This window comes from Telopea speciosissima, chromosome 1, assembly GCF_018873765.1.
Source record: "Telopea speciosissima isolate NSW1024214 ecotype Mountain lineage chromosome 1, Tspe_v1, whole genome shotgun sequence".
Classification (NCBI taxonomy): domain Eukaryota; kingdom Viridiplantae; phylum Streptophyta; class Magnoliopsida; order Proteales; family Proteaceae; genus Telopea; species Telopea speciosissima.
In genome coordinates this window covers 33164752-33186265 of record NC_057916.1, presented here as the reverse complement: position 1 = coordinate 33186265, position 21514 = coordinate 33164752, and the positions used below count along the sequence as shown (strand labels likewise).

At 37.6% G+C, this 21514-nt stretch overlaps 1 protein-coding gene across 2 annotated transcripts; it reads left to right on the top strand.

Moving 5' to 3' along the window:
- LOC122656832 (CBL-interacting serine/threonine-protein kinase 4-like) lies at window positions 1–19890 on the top strand. Of its 2 annotated transcripts, none has more exons than XM_043851498.1 (2): window positions 1–121; window positions 18552–19890. In XM_043851498.1, the coding sequence occupies exons 1-2, from the start codon at window positions 92–94 to the stop codon at window positions 19854–19856; spliced, it is 1335 nt and encodes a 444-aa protein (XP_043707433.1). In that variant the 5' UTR covers window positions 1–91; the 3' UTR covers window positions 19857–19890. The 2 variants fall into 2 exon arrangements, with proteins under 2 accessions (XP_043707433.1, XP_043707440.1); XM_043851505.1 differs by having other exon boundaries at window positions 3–114; window positions 18563–19890.
- The last annotated feature ends 1624 nt before the right edge of the window (window positions 19891–21514 follow it).

Below are 21514 nucleotides of genomic sequence, written 5' to 3'. Positions count from 1 at the left end.
CAAAATACTTTTGAGTCTTGGGGGTGGTCTCTTGGGTCGGTTGCTTCAGGCTCCTTCTGCGCCCCTTCTTGCAACCGTATCCCAAGTGCCAATGCATTCCCCGGCGGACCCAACCACCGACACCACCACCAGCAGCTCCAATGTGTTGCTAGGTAAGTATCGCCTGGGCCGCCTGCTCGGCCGTGGCAGCTTTGCAAAGGTCTATATTGCTCGTTCTCTCGCCGATGGTTCCGATTTAGCCGTGAAGGTAATGGACAAGACCAAAATCCTCAATGCCACCATGGAACCCCGGATAATTAGCGAAATCTCTGTTATGCGTCGACTTCGACACCCAAATATAATCAGAATCCATGAAGTCATGGCTACAAAATCCAAAATATACTTGGCCATGGAATACGCCAGAGGCGGCGAGTTGCTCTCCAAGATTTCCCGGCACAAACGCTTCACCGAACCCATCGCCCGCTTCTACTTCCAACAGCTAGTCTTAGCCCTTCGCTTCTGTCACAGAAATGGCGTCGCCCACAGAGACCTCAAGCCCCAAAATCTTCTCCTCGACGAACACGGCAACCTCAAGATCTCCGATTTCGGCCTCTCTGCTCTTCCCGAGCAATTGAAAGATGGACTCCTCCACACGGCTTGCGGAACACCGGCATATACTGCCCCCGAGGTCATCTGCCAGAAAGGCTACGACGGTGCCAAAGCCGACGCATGGTCATGCGGCGTCATCCTCTTCGCCTTCCTTGTTGGTTTCCTCCCTTTCGACGATTCCAATATCGCCGTTATGTATCAGAGGATTCGCCGCCGGGAGTTTCAATTCCCGTCGTGGTTCTCGAAGCCGGTGAAATGGATCATCTCTCGGCTACTGGATCCAAATCCTGAAACCCGGATCAGCATCGACGCTCTAATGGAGGTAGGTTGGTTCAAGAAGTCGTTGCAAGAGAAAGATCAGAATCCGAAGCAACAACAAATGCAAACCCTTTTCAATTTGCAGTTAACAATGTCACCGGACAAGGGTGCGATGAATGCTTTCGATATTATATCGTTGTCGTCGGGATTGGATTTGTCGGCGTTGTTCGAAGGAAAGAGAAAATGGGCGAAGAGATTCACATCGATGATAGCATCTCCAGAGAGGATTGTGAAGAGAGTGACTGAGGCTGGGCAGAAATTAGGATACACAGTAGAGAGAAGGAAGAAAAGTGTGATTGGGTTAGGGAAGGAGAGGTTGGGATTGTTGATAGAGTTGTTGGAGGTAGCACCTTCGTTGTTTATGGTACAAGTGAGAGTGGGAAGTGGGGAAGGAGGGATGGAATTGGTGGAGTTGCAGTGGGGAGAGTTGAAAGTGGAGCTTGAAGACATGGTTCTTGCCTGGCACAACGATTGTGTCTGAGAGAGCTCACACTTTCCTCCTGTCTTTGGACGGTTTTTCCTCGATCCACTGGGCAGACAATACCACAGGGCACAGGGCCATATCGGCCATCAGCTCTGTTCCGTATTTAAGTGGGTGTTTGGTGGCGAAGTCGTATGATGGGTACTGGCCTGGGCAGGCCTGTGCGCTTCTTACCTCTTAGTGTTCAGATCTTACAATTGCCTAACAATCTCCTTGGATGCATTAATCCGAACTCGAGAGGGATTTGAATTATTGTATAAATTGAGGACCAGTAGACTCATTATGTATTGTTGAAAAATTTTTCAAAATCCATTTCCATTCTTTTTGAAAGGGAAGAGTATTTGTATGATGGGACCATCATTTATTAAAGACATATTTTCAAACAGATTTCGATTAGAAAAAAAAAAACAAGAAAAGAAGAGATGCTCCACATTTTTATGAGACTTCTAGCAAAGGCAACAATTGGAAATTTAACAGATTTGTTGTATAGATAAGAATTAAGCCAATGTTCTCCAAAAAATAAAGCCATACCTGGGAATGTTTGAGCTAAATCAAACTAACTCGCACCAAGGTACTTTTGGTGCTTTTGAGTCATCTTGGAAGCAGTGGCCCTAATTTAGTCTTGCTTTTGGGGTTGCACCTTGTTTACGTAACAAAAAAGAGTTGTCATCACGTCTTAAATTATATAAGCGAGGAAGAAGACCACCCGGTCGCGCCAGCTCCTATGCATTGATATAGGGGCATGTGAAATGACTGCTGCTCCCTTAGCCATTTTCGAAAGTTTGAGGGGATGTGACGGTCATGTCACATGGCACTGTGTTAGAGAGTAGGGGCAGTGTGTGCTGCACGACTGAGTGACATTCTCTTTCCCATTTTATAATGAGTTGACCTCTTAATCCGGATACATAAATCTAATATTCTTCTAATAATGGATGGATTCGCTTTGACATCTAATGATGTCATTTGCTAGTGAACTGTGAACCAAAATGAATGACACTGTTGAATATCATTAACTAATGAATAGATTCCAAGAGTAGTGGTCTATTAAATTATAATGGATTATATAAGGATTATGCTTAAGAATATAATTAATACTATTAGTATGATTGTATATAACATATTAAAATAGGGGACCAACACTTCCAGCCAAAACAGAAGATGAGAAGAGCTCTGCTCTCTTTTATGATTTTTTTTTTTCCTTTTTAAATATGATCACAATTTAGATAAATGATGAAATTTTGTTTTGAAAAATGGCTTGAACATCATAAGAAAAATATGCTATATTTTAAGGGCATTAACTTGGTTGATTCATATGGTTTTTATAATTGTTGGAATTTTTCAATATATTGATGTGGACTTTTAGTCCCACATTGGCTATGAAAGGAAAGCTCATTGGGTTTATATGTGTTAGTAGTTAGTAGTTATTATTATTACATGTAATGCTAGAAGAGATTGTACGGTGCACTTACGAGCGAGGACGGTAACCGTCCGAGCGCGTACGCGAGAGCGTACGTGTGCGCGTGCATGAGGCGTAATGTGGTGCACTTTACACTTTGCACGTGCACATCGTCGTAGTATGTCATCTTAATCGTTTCGGGATCGACGGTGTCTGATCAAAGGGTGCTTAGGATCGATCCGATCGTTGGATCGATGGCTGATCGCCAAGGCTTCTTTATCTCTTCATGTTCAAAAAAACAAGATTGTCTAGGTACAATGGACAAAATCTCATCCATTTTTCTTTTCAAGACTTGGATCATAATACAGATATCTATTTAGTGGAATATGGGACAAGATGTGGCTTCGCTTCCTCCTAACACAAAAGAAAGAGTCGTTATGCATGTGGAAACATGATATATGGGTAAATATATTATAACTACTTTTAAATAGATCAGCAGATTCTGAAATAGAAAGTCAATGTGTCTATATGTATGTAGATATCCATAGTGGGATCATATGAAGGGGATGTTCTTATTTTATATCTAATCAATTCGATGAATTACTTCTAAGGGTTCACATCATACTAGTGCTAGTTGATGAGAGTTACTTTGGGAACAAAAATAAAATAAAGTAATTTTTTGTTATTCTCTCAATTCCAATAAAATGAAACTGGATCTAGTATGAACTGGTGATCAGAACGTATATGGATAGAACTTATAGTGGGGTCTCGAAAAACAAGTAATTTCTGCTGGGCCTTTATCCTTTTTTTAGGTTCATTAGGGTTCTTATTGGTTGGAACTTCCAGTTATCTTGGTAGGAATTTGATATCCTTATTTCCGTCTCAGCAAATGATTTTTTTTCCACAAGGGATTGTGATGTCTTTCTATTGTATCACAGGTCTGTTCATTAGCTCCTATTTGTGGTGCACACCGCCTGATTTATTTTGGGAGGCAGGTTTGCTGCAACCCTTTGCAGGATTAGGAGGGCGCAAATACTGTCTTAAGGACAGAACGATTTCGTTCGACTCAAGCCATCTTTCTGCCCTCTCATTTTTTGTTCAGATTTCTAACAATCTAAAGACAGTATTTGCTCAATGGAGGAGACTGCAATCATGAAGATACCTGGGAACGAGATAAGCAAACTTGAGATGTTTGATGGGTCATTTTTCAAACGTTGGAAAGGGAAGATGTATTTCTTCCTCACTGCTTTGAAACTTGCTCATGTCCTGAACGAAGAGAAACCAGTAGCATCGACACCGACAGACACCACTGCAGAAGCTTCAAGTGGAGAGACACCGATGCAGAAATAGCAGCACCAGAAGTGGGAGTAAGACGACTTCATGTGCAAGGGCTACATCCTCAATGGGTTATCAAACACACTTTATGATGTGTATGAGCCCAAATTTACAGACAACACGTCGAGAGAACTATGGAAAGATCTCGACAAAAAGAACAAAATTGAGGATGCTGGCAACAAGAAGTTTCTTATAAGTAAATTGTTTAATTACAGGATGGTAGGAGATAAGCCTATTATTTCACAAACCTATGAGTTGCAAGGTCTCATGAATCAAATCATCTCTGAGGGTCATTCTCTTGACGAATCTTTCCAAGTGTCATCTATTATTTCAAAGTTACCTTTTGCTTGGAAAGATTGTCGGAAAGAGTTGAAACAGAAGAAGGATGCAATGACTATGCAAGAGTTGATTAAGTATATCCAAGTTGAAGAGAATTCTCACAAACTGGATAAACTTGAATTGGAGGAAAAATCTCCAAAGGCTCATGTCATAGAAAATGCATCTTCTAAGGGTAAGAAGAAAAAGTATGATGGGAAAGACACTGTTTCTGAGAAGAAGAAGGGTACATTTATTAACCCCAAAGCGACTTGCTGGAAATGCCAAAAAATCGATCATTTCAAGAAACAGTGCAGAGTTTATATCAAGGAGAAGCAACAAAAGGATCAAGCCAACATGGTTGATAATGATGACTGGGCTGCTATGATATCTGAGGTATATGCAGTGGGTGATGATGAGGAATGGTGGATCGATTCCGGTGCAACCAAACATGTTGTCAAGAACAAAAATTTGTTCAAAGTTTATGAACCTATAGCAGATGGACAAGATCTCTTTATGGGAAATTCTTCAACTGCTAAGGTCATAGGTAAAGGCACAGTGGTTCTGAATCTCAAATCCGGGAAAAAGATTACTTTGAATGATGTACTTCATGTTCCTGATATTAGGAAGAACTTAATGTATGTAAGCTTGCTTGACAAACATGGATTTAAAATCCTGTTTGAGTCAGGGAACATCATAGTGTCCAAAGGGGGAGTTTATGTTGGGAAAGGATATGTATCGAACGAAATGTATAAATTTAATATGATTAATGAAAATTCATCTTCTGCTTACATTGTTTCTACTTTTGATACATGGCAATCTAGACTTGGGCATGTTAATTATAAGTGCATGAGAAATATGGTTAAATTAGGTTTATTACCAGAATGCACATCTTCTAGTCATGACAAATGTTCTGTATGCATCAAGTCTAAAATTGCTATAAAATCTTTTAAGAAAGTAGAAAGGAATACACAACTCTTAGAATTAGTACATTTTGATTTGTGTGAGTTAGAAAGTATTCTAACTAGAGGTGGTAAAAGATATTTCATCACATTTCTAGATGACTGTTCAAAATACACATATGTATATCTGTTAAGGACTAAAGATGAGGCTTTGGAGAAATTCAAAATCTACAAAGTCGAAGTGGAAAATCAATTGGATCGTAAGATTAAAATCTTATGAACTGATAGGGGAAGGGAATACTTCTCCACTGATGATTTTTGTGAAGTTTATGGAATTATCCATCAAACAACGACACCCTATAGTCCTCAACAGAATGGAGTAGCAGAAAGAAAAAATAGGACTCTAACAGAAATTGTGAATACACTTTTACTTACTTCTGACTTACCAAAGAATTTATTGGAGGAAGCATTAATGACTGCTTGTCATATACTTAACCGTATACCTCATAAAAAGACTAATATCACTCCCTATGAATATTGGATGAAGAGAAAATCTTCTCTTGAATATTTCAAAGTATGGGGATGTAGAGCATTGGTAAGATTAACTGATCCTAAAAGACCTAAATTAGGTGAAAAGACAATTGAATGTATTTTCATTGGCTATGCCAAACATAGCAAGGCCTATAGATTTCTAACGATGGAATCTACAGAGACCGTTAGCCAAAATACAATTTTAGAATCTAGAGATGCTGAGTTCTTTGAGGATTCATTCTCTAGGAAACGAAAGAATGAAAATACAAACAAGGAGGATCAAGATATTGTTCAATCAAATTCTGAGAATAATGAGAGTGTTGAACTTAGAAGAAGTAAAAGAGTTAGAGTGGAAAAATCCTTTGGTCCAGATTTCTATGAATTCTTGGTAGAAGGAAACAGAAATGAAGTTACATATTCTTGTGTGTATAATGTTGAACATGATCCATTGACTTTTCGAGAAGCCATGAATTCTCAAGATTTTATTTTTTGTCAAGAAGCTATAAATGATGAAACGGATTCTCTCATGGGTAATAAAACATGGGTTTTAACAGATTTACCTCCTGGATTTAAACCTATTGGTTGTAAGTGGATTTTTAAGCGAAAGCTTAAAGCTGATGGAACCATTGATAAGTTTAAAGCTAGGCTGGTAGCCAAGGGCTTTAAGCAAAAAGAAGGTATTGATTATTTCGATACATATGCTCCTGTTGCTAGAATTAGTACAATTAGATTATTAATTGCTTTAGCATCGATTAATAAACTTGTTATATACCAAATGGATGTTAATACTGCTTTTCTAAATGAAGATTTAGAAGAAGAAGTTTACATGGAACAACCTGAAGGGTTTGTTTTGAAAGGCCAGGAAAGTAAGGTTTGTAAACTAGTTAAATCTTTATATGGTCTAAAACAAGCTCCTAAGCAATGACATGATAAATTTGACCAAAAGGTTGTAGCAAATGGATTTAGAATAAATAAATCTGATAAATGTGTTTATTTTAAATTCAAGAATGAACATGGTGTTATAATATGTTTATATGTTGATGAGATGTTAATCTTTGGTACTAATACAAGCACTGTTTTGGGGACAAAGGCTTTCCTATCTTCGTGTTTTGATATGAAAGATATGGGTGAAGCAAATGTAATTTTGAAAATCAAAATTATGAGATCATCTGCTTGTATTTCTTTAACACAGTCTCATTACATAAAGAAAATATTAAAGAAATTCAATCATGACGACTGTAAACCAGTTGCTACCCCATATGATCATTCTATTAGATTAACTTCTAATGAAGGAAATTGTATATCTCAATTGGAATACGTTAGTATCATTGGCAGCTTAATGTATGCCATGCAGTGCACTCGTCCTAATATAGCTTTTGCAGTTGGTATTTTGAGTAGGTTTACTCATAACCCTGGACAAATTCATTGGAATGCAGTTTCTAGAGTACTTAAGTACTTAAAGGGCACAATGAATTATGCATTAAGTTATAAGAATTTTTCCGCAATACTAGAAGGATACACAGATGCTAATTGGATCACAGGATCCGATGAATCAAAGTCCACAAGTGGTTGGATATTTACCTTGGGTGGAGGATCAATTTCTTGGGGATCCAAGAAACAGACTGTAGTTTCACACTCCACTATGGAGTCTGAATTTATCACTTTAGCAATGACAGTAAAGGAAGCAGAATGGCTTTGGAACCTCTTAACAGAGATTCCTCTGTGGCCTAAGTCAATGCTTACTATAACAATATCTTGTGATAATGAAGCAACATTATCAATGGCTTATAATAAAGTCTACAATGAAAAGTCAAGGCATATCAGTTTAAGACATAGCTATGTAAGAGAACAACTCATCAAAGGAGTTGTGACTATTAGTTATGTAAAGTTAAAGGAAAATTTGGCTGATCCCTTTACAAAAGGCCTGGGTAGGGATGTGGTATGGAAGACTTCCAGGGAGATGGGTTTAAAGTTTTTAAATGAGAGGTAACCTGCAAGTGGAAACCAACTAGACACTAGACCAACATCTAGTCAACTAGTTCAATGGAAAAATAATATTTGTAGTAATAACTGGTTATGCACTCAACTAGTAGAGATAAGATCTCTTGACATCTCAAGGTAGTACATGTTTGTATGGAAAAACTGACAGAGGGTAGGATCAATCCTTCAATGAGTCTATGCTTTATAGGAAATGCAAGTCATACAATTGCATTTTATTAGATTCACCTATATAAGTGCAGGAAGTGGGGCCGCTTTTGCGAGATTCAAAGCTTATCTCTAAGGCACTTATGAAAACCTAAGATGAAAGCACAAGACTATAAATGTGCGGGTGTTATTAAAACTATGTTCAAGTAAGTCATATGTCTAGTATATTAGATCTGTCGCTATAAAATTCTAAGTTCAAGGCTACGGCTACTTCGTTTTTGACAAATACTAATGTATTTTGACAACATAAAGGTTCAAGTCGAAAGACACCTTTATGTAAGTATGATTTAGAAGTACAGAGAGTTTATTGACTGAGGCTCAATTATTTTAAAAATTGGGGGAAATTGTTGGAATTTTTTAATATATTGATGTGGACTTTTAGTCCCACATCGGCTATAAAAGGAAAGCTCATTGGGTTTATATGTGTTAGTAGTTAGTAGTTATTATTATCACATGTAATGCTAGAAGAGATTGTATGGTGCACTTGCGAGCGAGGACAGTAATCGTCCAAGCGCGTACGTGTGTGAGTGCGCGTGCATGAGGCGCAATGTGGCCCTTTGATGGCGCACTTTACACTTCGCACGTGCGCATTATCGTAGTATGTCGCCTTAATCTTTTCGGGATCGACGGTGTCTGATCAAAGGGTGCTTAGGATCGATCCGACCGTTGGATCGGTGGCTGATCAAAAAGGGAGTGCAACCCTTGGTTTAACATTGACCCCAAGAGTTGCAGCCCACATGAACAGCCAAGGGAGCCCAGCCCAATAGTCATGACCTGTCAGGTCAAGCCATATGAGCCAATGGGTGTGACCCATCCGAACAGGCCTTGTTGGCCTATAAATGGGCCACGAATTTTCTCAGTCCACATATCAAAAAAAAAATCTCTGATAGCTTCACAGTGTTACTGTCTCTGCAACCAGTAACAGTCCGCCTGATTTATCTTAGGAGGCAGGTTTGCTGCAACCCTTTGCAGGATTAGGAGGGTGTAAATACTGTCTTAAGGACAGAACGATTTCGTTCGACTTAGGCCATCTTTCTGTCCTCTCCTTTTTTGTTCAGGTTTCTAACAATAATTGACTATTGTGTTAATGACATAACATGGTTAATCAAAAGAAGGTCTTGACTTAATATTCTTCCTCCCAAAGTTACTTGAGAATCAACGGAATTGCCCGGTGAAGCTAGGCTTTTCTATCCATCCTGTGTAAGCTCCAATCTAATTAAACTGACGAAAGCTCCAACTCGAGTTCGATCTCTCAGAATGCTTATCCGAGTGAGTGAATCGAGAAGTTGCCGCCTATGTGCTGTAAGTGGGTCTCCGACTGGTCTAAGATCCATTCTTCCTACACGTCTGAAAGAAAGAACTCCAGCGTACTTTCATTAGGGGAGAAATTTTTTGTTTTACCAATAGTTTTAGTTAAAGGAGTAGCGTACCTTAAGTCTATCTTACAGGAAATATACCTACATGATTTTACGTAGCGTACCCGTGTTATAGGTAGCGTACCTTAAGTCTATCTTACAGGAAATATACCTACACGGTTTTACGTAGCGTACCCGTATTATAGGTAGCGTACCTTAAGTCTATCTTACAGGAAATATACCTACGCGGTTTTACGTAGCGTACCCGTATTTGTAGGCAAAAATAATATGATTCAACCTCTGGTGTATACAAGGACTGGAATGAACCTTTTGGACTATCTGGTTCAACCACACTTACTAGCCAAGTTAGATACATATTAGGTTGCTGGAGTATATATGGAATAATCATTCTTCTCCCTCTTTCCTGATTTCAATTATTATTATTGGGCTGAACCAACTTATCCCTTTTGGTCTCAACAGAGTTTTAGTAATCTCCTATCTTCATTATGGGTCGTCAACCTATATATCAACACATTTTTCAAATGGGTCTCATTGATAGGTTTCCCGAAATTTAGATATAAAAACAGGGGAGAGGATTTTCTACAAGGGCAGAGTAAGAAGGAATCGTTACTCTACAACCAATGTGGGGTTGGAAAATAGTATCATCCATATGGGCTTATATGGAGCCTATATGATCAAAATAGAAGAGTTCATTCAAGAGTCTCCAGCCTTTACTGCCTTATCTTCATGATATTATTTGGCGCAAAATAGGGTCGGGTGATAATACTGACTGTTGGTTTGACCCATGGATTCCTCTTCCTAGCTAAAGGGAACTATTTACCATCCCCTAACTTTCATCCAAATAATTTTCAGCTGGTTAAGGATCTGACCTCAAATTTGAACTAGAATTTAGATTCTCTTTCACTTGTTTTTCCCCTCTGATATTGTTAATAGAATTTCTAATTTTCAGTTGCTCTGATGATATTTGGAGGTGCTCTGTCTCAAAATCTGGGAAATTTTCCAATCATCTGGCTGCTAAATTCTTAACATATTCTCATTATGATTCCAACATCTCTAAATGATGGAGATTTTTCTGGAAAATTAATATCTATCCTAATTTTAAAATGTTCTTTTGGCATGTCTTAAATGCAGGATTTCCCGTCAAGGCAGCTCTATCAAAATGGACGGCGATCGACTCTACTTGTATCCTGTGTGGTTCTTGTGATGAGTCCATGTGTCATCTCTTTCTGTCTTATGATTGGACTAAGTGTATCTAGGCCTTCAGGCCCCCTTGGATTGAGAACAGAGTTTCTCTCCAGCCCTTCATTGGTACAACTGTGTCATTCCCTTTTTCTTTCTAGAAATTTGGATGAATAACACTCTTTGGTTTTGTTCTATTTTTATTATTACTACTTATTTCATTTGGGATGTAAGGAACAAAGTAATCCATGGGTTAGCCACAATTGATCCCCAGTATGTGATGCAGTCTGTAACTAAGTGGATCCACGATTTGAACATCGCCCCCCCTACACTCCCCCTACTGATAGTAACCATATGACATATTATACTTGTTTTTCACTATCTCCTTTTGCTAACTATGAGAATATCTGCCTTGTTTTAATTTGTGTAGGCCTTTTTGAACTTCAACTAAGATTAACAAGTTGGATTTTTTGCATTGTGATACATGGGCAAGCTGTTCTAACCTCTGCAGATTGTCTTAATTCCCAGAATATTTTGGAAGCAAAACTCACAGGGATCCTCCAGGGATGGAGATATATGCAACTCAATCAAATATCAAAATCATGAAAGTAAGAACTAAAAACAAAGATCTGATCAACATATTTCTATTCTCTGATACCACCAAGTTTCCATGAACCTCTTTTCCAAAAGTTTTGGAACTTGTTGATCTTACAACAAACTTTACTAGTACTACTTTTGGATGTTTTATGAACGTTAAGATAATAGACATGTTACTTGGTTTGGCTTTCTCTGCCCTCACTGAGAGATTAGAATGATCTAGATATCTCTCAAAGGGCACTTCTATAAATTTATCTTTCTTTTCATTTAAATTTAAATTTCATCCAAAACACAAAAAAATAAAAAATAAACAAGGAGAGAGAAATGTCAATGGGGGTCCTACTCTTTATTATCTCAGAGGGATATGAAGGAATCTATACAAAAGCAGTGTAGCGATCTTTTTTTCCTAAAGTTAGCTCTATATATGTTTTCTTTCCAATTTCTTACTATAGGCCGTATAGACGATGAATGAATAATTTTCTCACTATGGCCATCCTTACCGTCAGATTGCATTAATGAGAAGTAGGAGTGAAAGTGTACTGATGACAAAAGACTCCAATCATGGGGTCACATCACTGATGGAGAAGAAATTCTTTATTCTCTATGGATGAAGGAAAACTTGGTCCTTATTTTTTTAGGGAAAATGATCGACACACTGCCTCCTTTATATTGACATCATATATGTCTAGGGAAGGAGAGAGGTTTCGATGGATGTCAATTTGTGTAGGGACCACATCATAAAATGAGGAGCGAAGAGAGAGAATATGACGAGAGACATGTGCAATAGAGACATGTACACTATTGTATTGCTTTTTCCCTTTTGTTATTATATATGTTTAGAGGCAAAATTTTCCTTCATCCATGGTTTCTATTCACCCACCATTATGATCTCACCATTACTCCCAAATCCTATTGATGAAGGTTTGAAATACTTTTTTTTTTTCTAAGAAAGGGAAAATACTCTCTTTATTGTTTGAGGATTCCCATCCAAGTGTTAGAAGACATTAATGAAGATATTCTCTCTTCGTCATGGGTGACGAAAAACTTTTTTTTTTGGTAAGGGGGGTGACAGAAAACTTGATCCTATGTTTAGTGATTACATTTCAAAAATCAAACTTATAACTTAATCTCTTTTTATTATTTCTTTTTGTACCATTGAGTTGAGTGATGACAGTGTTTTTTTTTCTATTTATATGTAAAACATAGGGATTTAAGTTTTTCATCATAAACTAGTTTCTGATTAAAAAGTAACTTTGAAATTGTTAATATTTATGTAACCCATTTTAACAAATACATAATAGGTATAGTTGGTTCATTTAAAATTATTAGTTTGATTTATCTTATTAATATTGGAGGTTGATTCTATAAATATTTTCCCCTAATAAAAAATGTTATCTTCCATTGACATGGTGCCTCTTCCTTAGATCTTGATCATCTTGCTCCTTCAATTATACCAAATCCATAAAAATATCCTCTCCCCATTCCCTTTTCGACATGGATTTAGTTTTCCTTCACCCATGGATAATGATAAATTCTTTTTCTATTGATGATGTGAGAGGACCACATGAACTGTCTTAAATTTTTTGGTGACTAATTTGACATGAATGATTGGATTCAATTTGGTTTAAATCATGATGCAAGGTATGGAGGTATGATTTAAAAGCATTTTTTTTAATAAATTATAAATTTTAACAATTTTAAAGTTTGAAACTCCAATCATTTTAGAAAGGACTAAGTTTCCCTCCACCCATAGAGGTTGGTTCATCTAGTATCCTAGGTGCACAAACCCTTCCTAAAGTTTTAGAATATTCCAAAATACCCGTCCGATACCCTTTTCTGCCCTGCAATGAGATCCCATTCACTGTGAGTGGATCGAAACTTGGTCCATTTAGAAAATCAATCTACATTTAGTATGAAATGATTGGCAAGTGATTGATAGAATGGAACTCATTGATTGTGTTTTAGAAAGAGGAAAGCATTTTCAGTCCGAGAGTGTAGCCCTTGTGTTAGCATGAGGACTAATGGAAACGGGTGTCGAAGCATCAACAGGGGTGGCATTTTTGCATTTCATGGGGCACGGCAGTCATTTCAGCTCCCCTCTATATCTGGTCATAGCGTAGAACAAGTTGGCCAATTCCACTCTCAGTTCGACTATATATGAAACAACCTGTGTCGATTACATGCCTTGTGTAATAAGGTTAACTAATTAGAAAAAGGGAGCTGATTCTCTAAACAAGTGGGATAGAGGGAGTGCACTAATATAGTGCTGTAAAATGGTATCCTACAGTCAAGGTCAATGAGATCATTTTATGTGAGAAGGAAAGATATAGATACAAAGGTGCTAGTGTATCCTAATCAAAGGCTCGTAAAACCTTTTTCCTTATTAAGAAAACACTTCAAAATTTTATAGACCAATTTTTTTTTTTCAAGATTTCCTTTGAAAGTATTGACATACTTGAAATATGTCTTTTTGCTCCATTTGGTGATTGGTCAAGTCTGCTTTCCTTCATATAAATAATTAAAATTTTATTGGATCCTAATCAGCTTTGAAGATTTTGTTAAAAAAAGAGAGTCAATATTAGGGAAAATTATCACCTCCAGTTTGCTGACCGGCCCAGTTCCCTAGTTCCTCTAATTGGGGGATGGTGGACCCCACCCGGGCAGGGTATTTGGGCATGGGTAGAGAGGTCATTTCAGCCCCCCTTTGTTAGAGGAACTGGGGAACTGGGCCGGTCAGCAAACTGGAGGTGATAAAGATCCCAATATTAGAGCTGTGTTGGATCATTGTCAGATTTGAGGCCTTCACATTGAAAAAAAAAAAAAACCAGAAATCAATATTATGCTTCATTATAAATTAGTGGCTCTGATATATATATATATATATATATATATATATATATATATTTTTTTTTTTTTTTTTATTTTTTTTTTTTTTTGGGCGGGAGGGGAAGAAAAGTCCCATTAAAATAGAGAATGATGAGGTGGTATTGCAAAAATAGAAGAGAATAAATAAAAAATGAGCCTAGCTATATTTTTAAATTATAGTTTAGGTAATTCTATATAAAGATGTTATGGGGACCATCAATTTAAATCTTGGCCGGTATAGGGATTGGGATCGGTTTTGGCCGATATTAATATGGATATCGGTATGGATTGATTAATACAGTCTGTGTCAGACGGTTTTGTACTCATTTTTTGACAAAAAAAAAAAAAACCAATTTCAGACATTTTACCTTCAATACGAACCAATACATCAACACCGTATCAATATCAATATGTATCCATCGCTATGATCGATACAATATCGATACCTTGAAACATGATGAAGACTCTTTAATTTACAAGGGAAAGAAGCCAAATATGCAAGAGTCTTGTGCAAGAAAATCGGTGTATGAATCAAAATCTACCACTAGTATGGTGTCCCCAAGGTAAGACATGTTATTATTTGCAAATGTAATTCATCTGTGATGCATGCGTGGCAAAGAGGATACACACGGGAGAAGGGAGATGGGGTGGCAAGAAAGAAACAACAACTTTGAAAAATAATATAAATAAAATTGGGAAAAAGAACGTTAACCGGTATTATGCCTCAGCATGTACCTACACCCAGATACAACCCGGTACAAAAAGACCAATGCACCCTTAGAATCAACGACCCTAAAAATTACTATTATTATTATTTTAGAAGAACCATTAGATTCAACCACCCTAAAATTTACTATTGCTACTATTATTATTATATTTCATAAAAAATTTATTATTGTTGTTAAATTATTATTTTTTATTATCATTATTATGTGAATTATTATTGTTACAAAGATCTATTATTTTTTTCAAATGTCACAAAGTATTTATTTTGTCATGTGGGTAAATGATATGTCTATTTCAACCGTCGGATAGAGAGGACATGGTTTAGATTAGCCATGTGACAAATGTTAGAGTCTAATTCAATCAAATAATTCTTTTGTATTGGTGCATATCCCATGTATGTCCTTGCATGTGTACCAGTACTCTAGATATTACTATGCACTCTCTCCTAACTCTAAGTGGGAATAGAAGGTTTAGATTAAAGAAAAAACGTAAAAATAGATGGCTTAGATTTATCTAGTGATTTTAGGAAATATCACTTTCCACTATTACAGTGATAATTACCCTTATTATTTGTAAGGCAGAAGATCACTGCCAGGATGTGTGGCCCCTACACAAGCTCGGGTTCCGATGCAAGCATGTCCAGGGGCATCAATGAGGGTAGATTGTTATTATTATTATTATTATTATTGCCATCATCAATATCATCATCATTAAGGATAATACTCTATCCAAAATTCAAATTTAAAATACTTTCCCTCAGCTCTACTAGCATTATAAAAGTTGTATATTATTTATTAAATGGTATTTTGAAATTTCCATTATCCATTGTAAACAAATCTCAACATGTATGTAGCTAACCCATCCTTAATTACTTTTATATAACTATTAATTGGATGTCCATTTTGCCGAAATTTGTGGAATGGGTATGCTATTTCCCAAATTATGATTCCGATAGTGATGTGGAACCCCTCCCACATGTCTTCCCCCATTTTTTTTGGGGGTAATATTCTTTTGCCACTTTCTAATGTATGAAAAGATGCAAGTACAAAGGATATAGTCCAATACATGATCGGTTGTATAATTAGAAGAGATTTTTAAAATTTTATTTTATGTAGAGGGATACGCAATGAGAAGGATTGTATCAATAGTTTTGATGTGGCTCTGACATTCCTCCGCGTGATTTGTTTTTGGTAAAAATTCTTCCGCGTGGTTAATGGTCCAATTAAATCATTCATTTTAGTAAGCATATCAGATAGCCCAATTTGGCAAACCTAGTAGACTCTTGATTATCAAATTTTTTAATAAAAGATAATTTTTTATATAATAAATTTATTTTAATTATTAATTTTTATTTTACATGATATTGTAAGTAATATAAAATGATTTAGAGAATAGAAGATTGAGAGGATAATATAGAATCAAAGAGGACAAAAATTTTTTAGTGGCTTCTCATTCATTTTTCCATCAAAACAATATTATCACAATATAAGTTAATATTTAATGTAGGCATAGAAGAAAGATTCTCTCACATGCATAAGAATATCCTGACTCTTTTTTTTTAAATAAAAAATAATCAGTTAGATTGGTTTAACCTTAAGTTTGAACTCAATTATCTCCTCAATTTGTCTACCCGTCAATTTTTTCAATTCCATCTAATAAGGGGAGGTGGATCCACCTGAGCAGTGTGTTCGGCCAGGGGATAGGGTGATCATTTTCCCCTCATATTAGATGAAGTTAAGAAAATTGACGGACAGGTAAATTAAGAAAACAAAGATCCATACACATGGCAATATTGAGGCACTGCCACATAGGGTAGCAGCTAAATTATATCCATCAAAAGATACTATTTAATAGATTTCGTGAGGCTCTGACCCACCACAATCATGCGTGTTGATTGGAGCACCCGTGGTACATGCGCAACTTTAGGTAGTTACTTTGACTTTTATTAGTTCTAAGCGTCATCAATGCCACCCACTAATTAATTCCTTCCACACACCCAAAGGAAGGAGGGGCCTTGATCTTAATTCTCATGTCCTTTTCCCCAGCACACGGAAGCTCAAGGGTCAGTTGCTTCTGAGCACCTTCTACCGGATCTTTATCACCTCCAGTTTGCTGATTCGGCCAGTTCCCGTTCTACAAGGGGCTTTTCTACCCATGCCCAATCACCGCCGATGGAGTCTCCCTCGTAGGAGGTGATAAATTCTACCCTCTTTTCTACTTTTGTTCTTCGTAAAAATTTCTAAAATTATAGAAAGCTCCTTCATCTTAATAGAAATTAGAAAAAAGACATCGGGGCACTGGTAAATGAAGACCCCACCTAAGGGAAAAAAAAATACTAATCGGTCGCATGGTTCCTATGCCTAGATATTGGATTGTGCGAAATTACCACTCCACTTGTCAGACACTAGTGAATTGAAAAACCTCATTTAGTCAAATGCTCTTGCATGCGCTCTTATTGGCCCCTCCACTGCTTCAAGCGCTATATGATCAAATAGATATCTATTTTCTCCATTTACTTCGAGGCAAATTCTTTAATACCTAATATTTTTTGTATTATCCATAACAATGCAACCTAGGTCCATTGCCTTAGGGTTATTTACAAACCTGCATCTGAAGAAATAGAAATGCAATGCTTAGGCAACGAAAAATGTTGGAATCGAAGAGTTATCTGATTAACCTATTAGAGATGGAAGGTTGCCAGGCTTGGTGATTGTGTCCATGCACAAGAAGCGTAAAATGATCGTCTCGTCCCTCATAAAACGAAAAACTCCACCCTTGATAGATGCCCCCGCACTAGTGGAAGGGCCACTTATCCTGGCAGTGATCCTCCTCTCATATATTTTTTAATCAAATAGTAATACAAGACATTGAGTATTACTACTAATTAACACAAAGAACAAAAGTTACTCTCTCCAATAAATGCCTTCTAATCTCTGGATGGTTGAATCCATTATTAAGGATTACAAAAGGTAGTTAATTAGAGAGGGTTGATGTTTTCACTTCTTTGTGCTGTTGATTGTAATGTTTCATGTTAATAAGTTTCTTATGATGTAAAATGGAGGAAAAGAAAAATAAAATTTGGGTCGGTGTTCTTTGTGTTGTAGCGTAGGCTGCACTTAAACACATGGGAAGATATTTCCACCATTTAAAGGTGGGATGGTCATTTGGCCCATCCCCCATGTGTCTCTCCGGTACAGGGAATATTATTTCATAAAATTTACTACAAACTCTTGAAGTATGTACTTAACAAGCTTTAATCTTGTAATTTCATTTGATTATCAGTTATTACTTTTTTGTAACTGTCGTTCGGGTAAGATTTTGTATTACATCACACATAACTAATCCTTTTAACGAAAATAAAAGAAGGAAGCTACGCTGTCGTCTTCACCATTTTAACGAAAATAAAAGAAGGAAGCTACGCTGTCGTCTTCACCATTAGTTTCCTGTAAACTTAACAGAAACCGCTTAATCTGACGTGAGAAGTTTGACCAAATGCGATAGAGACCGAGTGGATCCCCACACACCACCACCCAGTCATGCCTCACGTCGCTCACCTACAAACTCTATAAGAACTCAATCAAGCAGTCAGGAATAACCTCCTTCGCAAACCGAGTGAGAAGCCCTCTTCTATCAGAAAAAAAACCCAAACTACTTTCGAGTCTTGCTTGGCTTGGTCTCTTGAGTTGGTTGCTTTATCCCAAGTGCCAATGCATTCCCCGACGGACCCAATCGCCGGTATTGTCACCACCACCGCCACCGCCACCACCACCACCACCACCACCAGCAGCAGCAGCAATGTGTTGCTAGGTAAGTATCGCCTCGGCCGCCTGCTCGGCCGTGGTAACTTTGCAAAGGTGTATATTGCTCGTTCTCTCGCAGATGGTTCCGATTTAGCCGTGAAGGTAATGGATAAGACCAAGATCCTCAACGCCACCATGGAACCCCGGGTAATTAGCGAAATCTCTGTTATGCGTCGACTTAGACACCCAAACATAATCAGAATCCATGAAGTTATGGCTACAAAATCCAAAATCTACTTGGCCATGGAATACGCCAGAGGCGGCGAGTTGCTGGCCAAGATTTCCCGGCACAAACGCTTCACCGAACCTGTCGCCCGCTTTTACTTCCAACAGCTAGTCTCATCCCTTTACTTCTGTCACAGAAATGGCGTTGCTCACAGAGACCTCAAGCCCCAAAACCTTCTCCTCGACGAACACGGCAACCTCAAGATCTCCGATTTTGGACTCTCTGCTCTTCCCGAGCAATTGAAAGATGGGCTCCTTTACACGGCTTGCGGAACGCCGGCATATACAGCCCCAGAGGTCGTCTGCCAGAAAGGCTACGACGGTGCCAAAGCCGACGCTTGGTCATGCGGCGTCATCCTCTTCGCCTTCCTCGCTGGTTTCCTCCCTTTCGACGATTCCAATATCGCCGTCATGTATAGGAGGATTCGCCGCCGGGAGTTTCAATTCCCGTCGTGGTTCTCGAAGCCGGTGAAATGGATCATCTCTCGGCTACTGGACCCCAATCCTGAAACCCGGATCAGCATCGAAGCTGTAATGGAGGTAGGTTGGTTCAAGAAGTCGTTGCAAGAGAAAGATCAGAATCCGAATCAACAACAGATGCAAACCCTTTTCAATTTGCAGCTAACAATGTCGCCGGACAAGGGTTCGATGAATGCTTTCGATATTATATCGTTGTCGTCGGGATTGGATTTGTCGGCGTTGTTCGAAGGAAAGAGGAAGTGGGCGAAGAGATTCACATCGATGATAGCATCTCCAGAGAGGATTGTGAAGAGAGTGACTGAGGCCGGAGAGAAATTAGGATACACAGTAGAGAGAAGGAAGAAAAGTGTGATTGGGTTAGGGAAGGAGAGGTTGGGATTGTTGATAGAGTTGTTGGAGGTAGCACCTTCGGTGTTTATGGTACAAGTGAGAGTGGGGAATGGGGAAGGAGGGATGGAATTGGTGGAGTTGCAGTGGGGAGAGTTGAAATTGGAGCTTGAAGACATGGTTCTTGCCTGGCACAACGATTGTGTCTGAGAGTTCACTCTTTCCTCCCGTCTTGTGGACGGTTTTTACTTGATCCACTGCAAGCTATATATCGGCTATGTGTTCTGTTCCCTATTAAGTGGGTGTTTGGTGCTGAAGTTGTACTGGCCTGAGTAGGCCTGTGCTCTTACCTCTTAAGTCTTAACTACTGTTCAGATCTTACAGTTGCCAAACAATCCCTTGGAATGCACTAATCCGAGCTCAAGAGGGATTTTTGAATTGTTGTATAAATTGAGGACCAGCAGATCCATTATTTATTGTTGAACGCTTGTAGTTGAATAAGGAGGGTTTTTCTCTTTATCTTTATCTTTTCGTAATATTTGTCTTTGTAAATCACTATATCCTCATTTATCTATTCAGTATTCGCCCAAAATAAATAAATAATGATAATAATAATAAAAAGGGTTAATCCTCATTTATTTTGTATTTCTTTATCTTTTCTTCCTATTTGTGTTTGTAGATGTCCAAATCTTCCATTTATCTTGTATTCCTCATAATGTAGTTAGTTTAACAATTAATGGGTTATCTATGTATAATCTTGGATCAAATTCTTGTTATTGCTTTTGATTGCGGATAAAACACTAATTTGAGTATCATTACAATTTAAGAAATGGGAAAATGTTCAATAAAATGTGTCATTAATGTAATTTAAAGTCGCAGTAGTACCGTTGATGTATATATGTTAACTAAATGTATACATGAATACAACCTATTTCTGAGTGATTTAAGGAATTAAGTGGAGATAGTTCCTCCAGTACATGAAGGCACCAAAGACCTCAACGGACCGACAAGGGATTAAAACTTTGAAACTCCCAACATCTCAACATACTTTCAAGGCTTGGTTGTTTACTATTGTAGATTAGATAATATACCAAAACACTTTGATTGGATTTAACACATATCCGTGAAATTCACAGTACTGATTTGTTCAATTGGGTTGATTAATTAACAAAGTTCTTCAGATTAATCTTTGTTACTTAGACTTGATATATTTCATCCATCGATTTTATACTTCTATTAAGATCACACCAAGAGATTTAATTGTGTAGACATAATGGGTTATAAAAGCTTGATTAGCTTGATTTGCTTCATTGGTGAATTAACTCAGTGTGAGTTAAAGATCTATTCAATTCTTTATTTTTTTTATTTAAGAAAGAAACATTATAATCGAGAAGGAAAAAAAAATTCCCCACACTGCCAGTGTATCATTTATTCTCTCAGTTGAGTTTTTTCAATTGTTCTCTCTGCTGCTGTGATCATGTGAACATATAAATGATACCGTTTTCTTTTCTATATCGTCATTAATGTAATATGAGAGATTCTCCTCACACAAGCGACATGGGCAACTCTCTCCCAAATCCACTTCATTGTTCTTCTAACAAACAACCACTTCTTTTGTTCTATTCTTTGATAAGTACGACAACCTATCCCTTCATTACCTTGATCCTAGAGAATTTACAAATCTTATACGAAAGATACTTTAACGGTTTAACCCAACCTTCTTTGACAGCTTTTTCCCAAGGCAACCATTTTTAATCTTAAAAAATGAATAAATATGCTAGTGGCCATGGTGTAGTTCACGCATCAAAGCTTGGATTGGCATCCATAAACCAACAAAGTCAAACCCAAATAAAAATAATAAATAAATT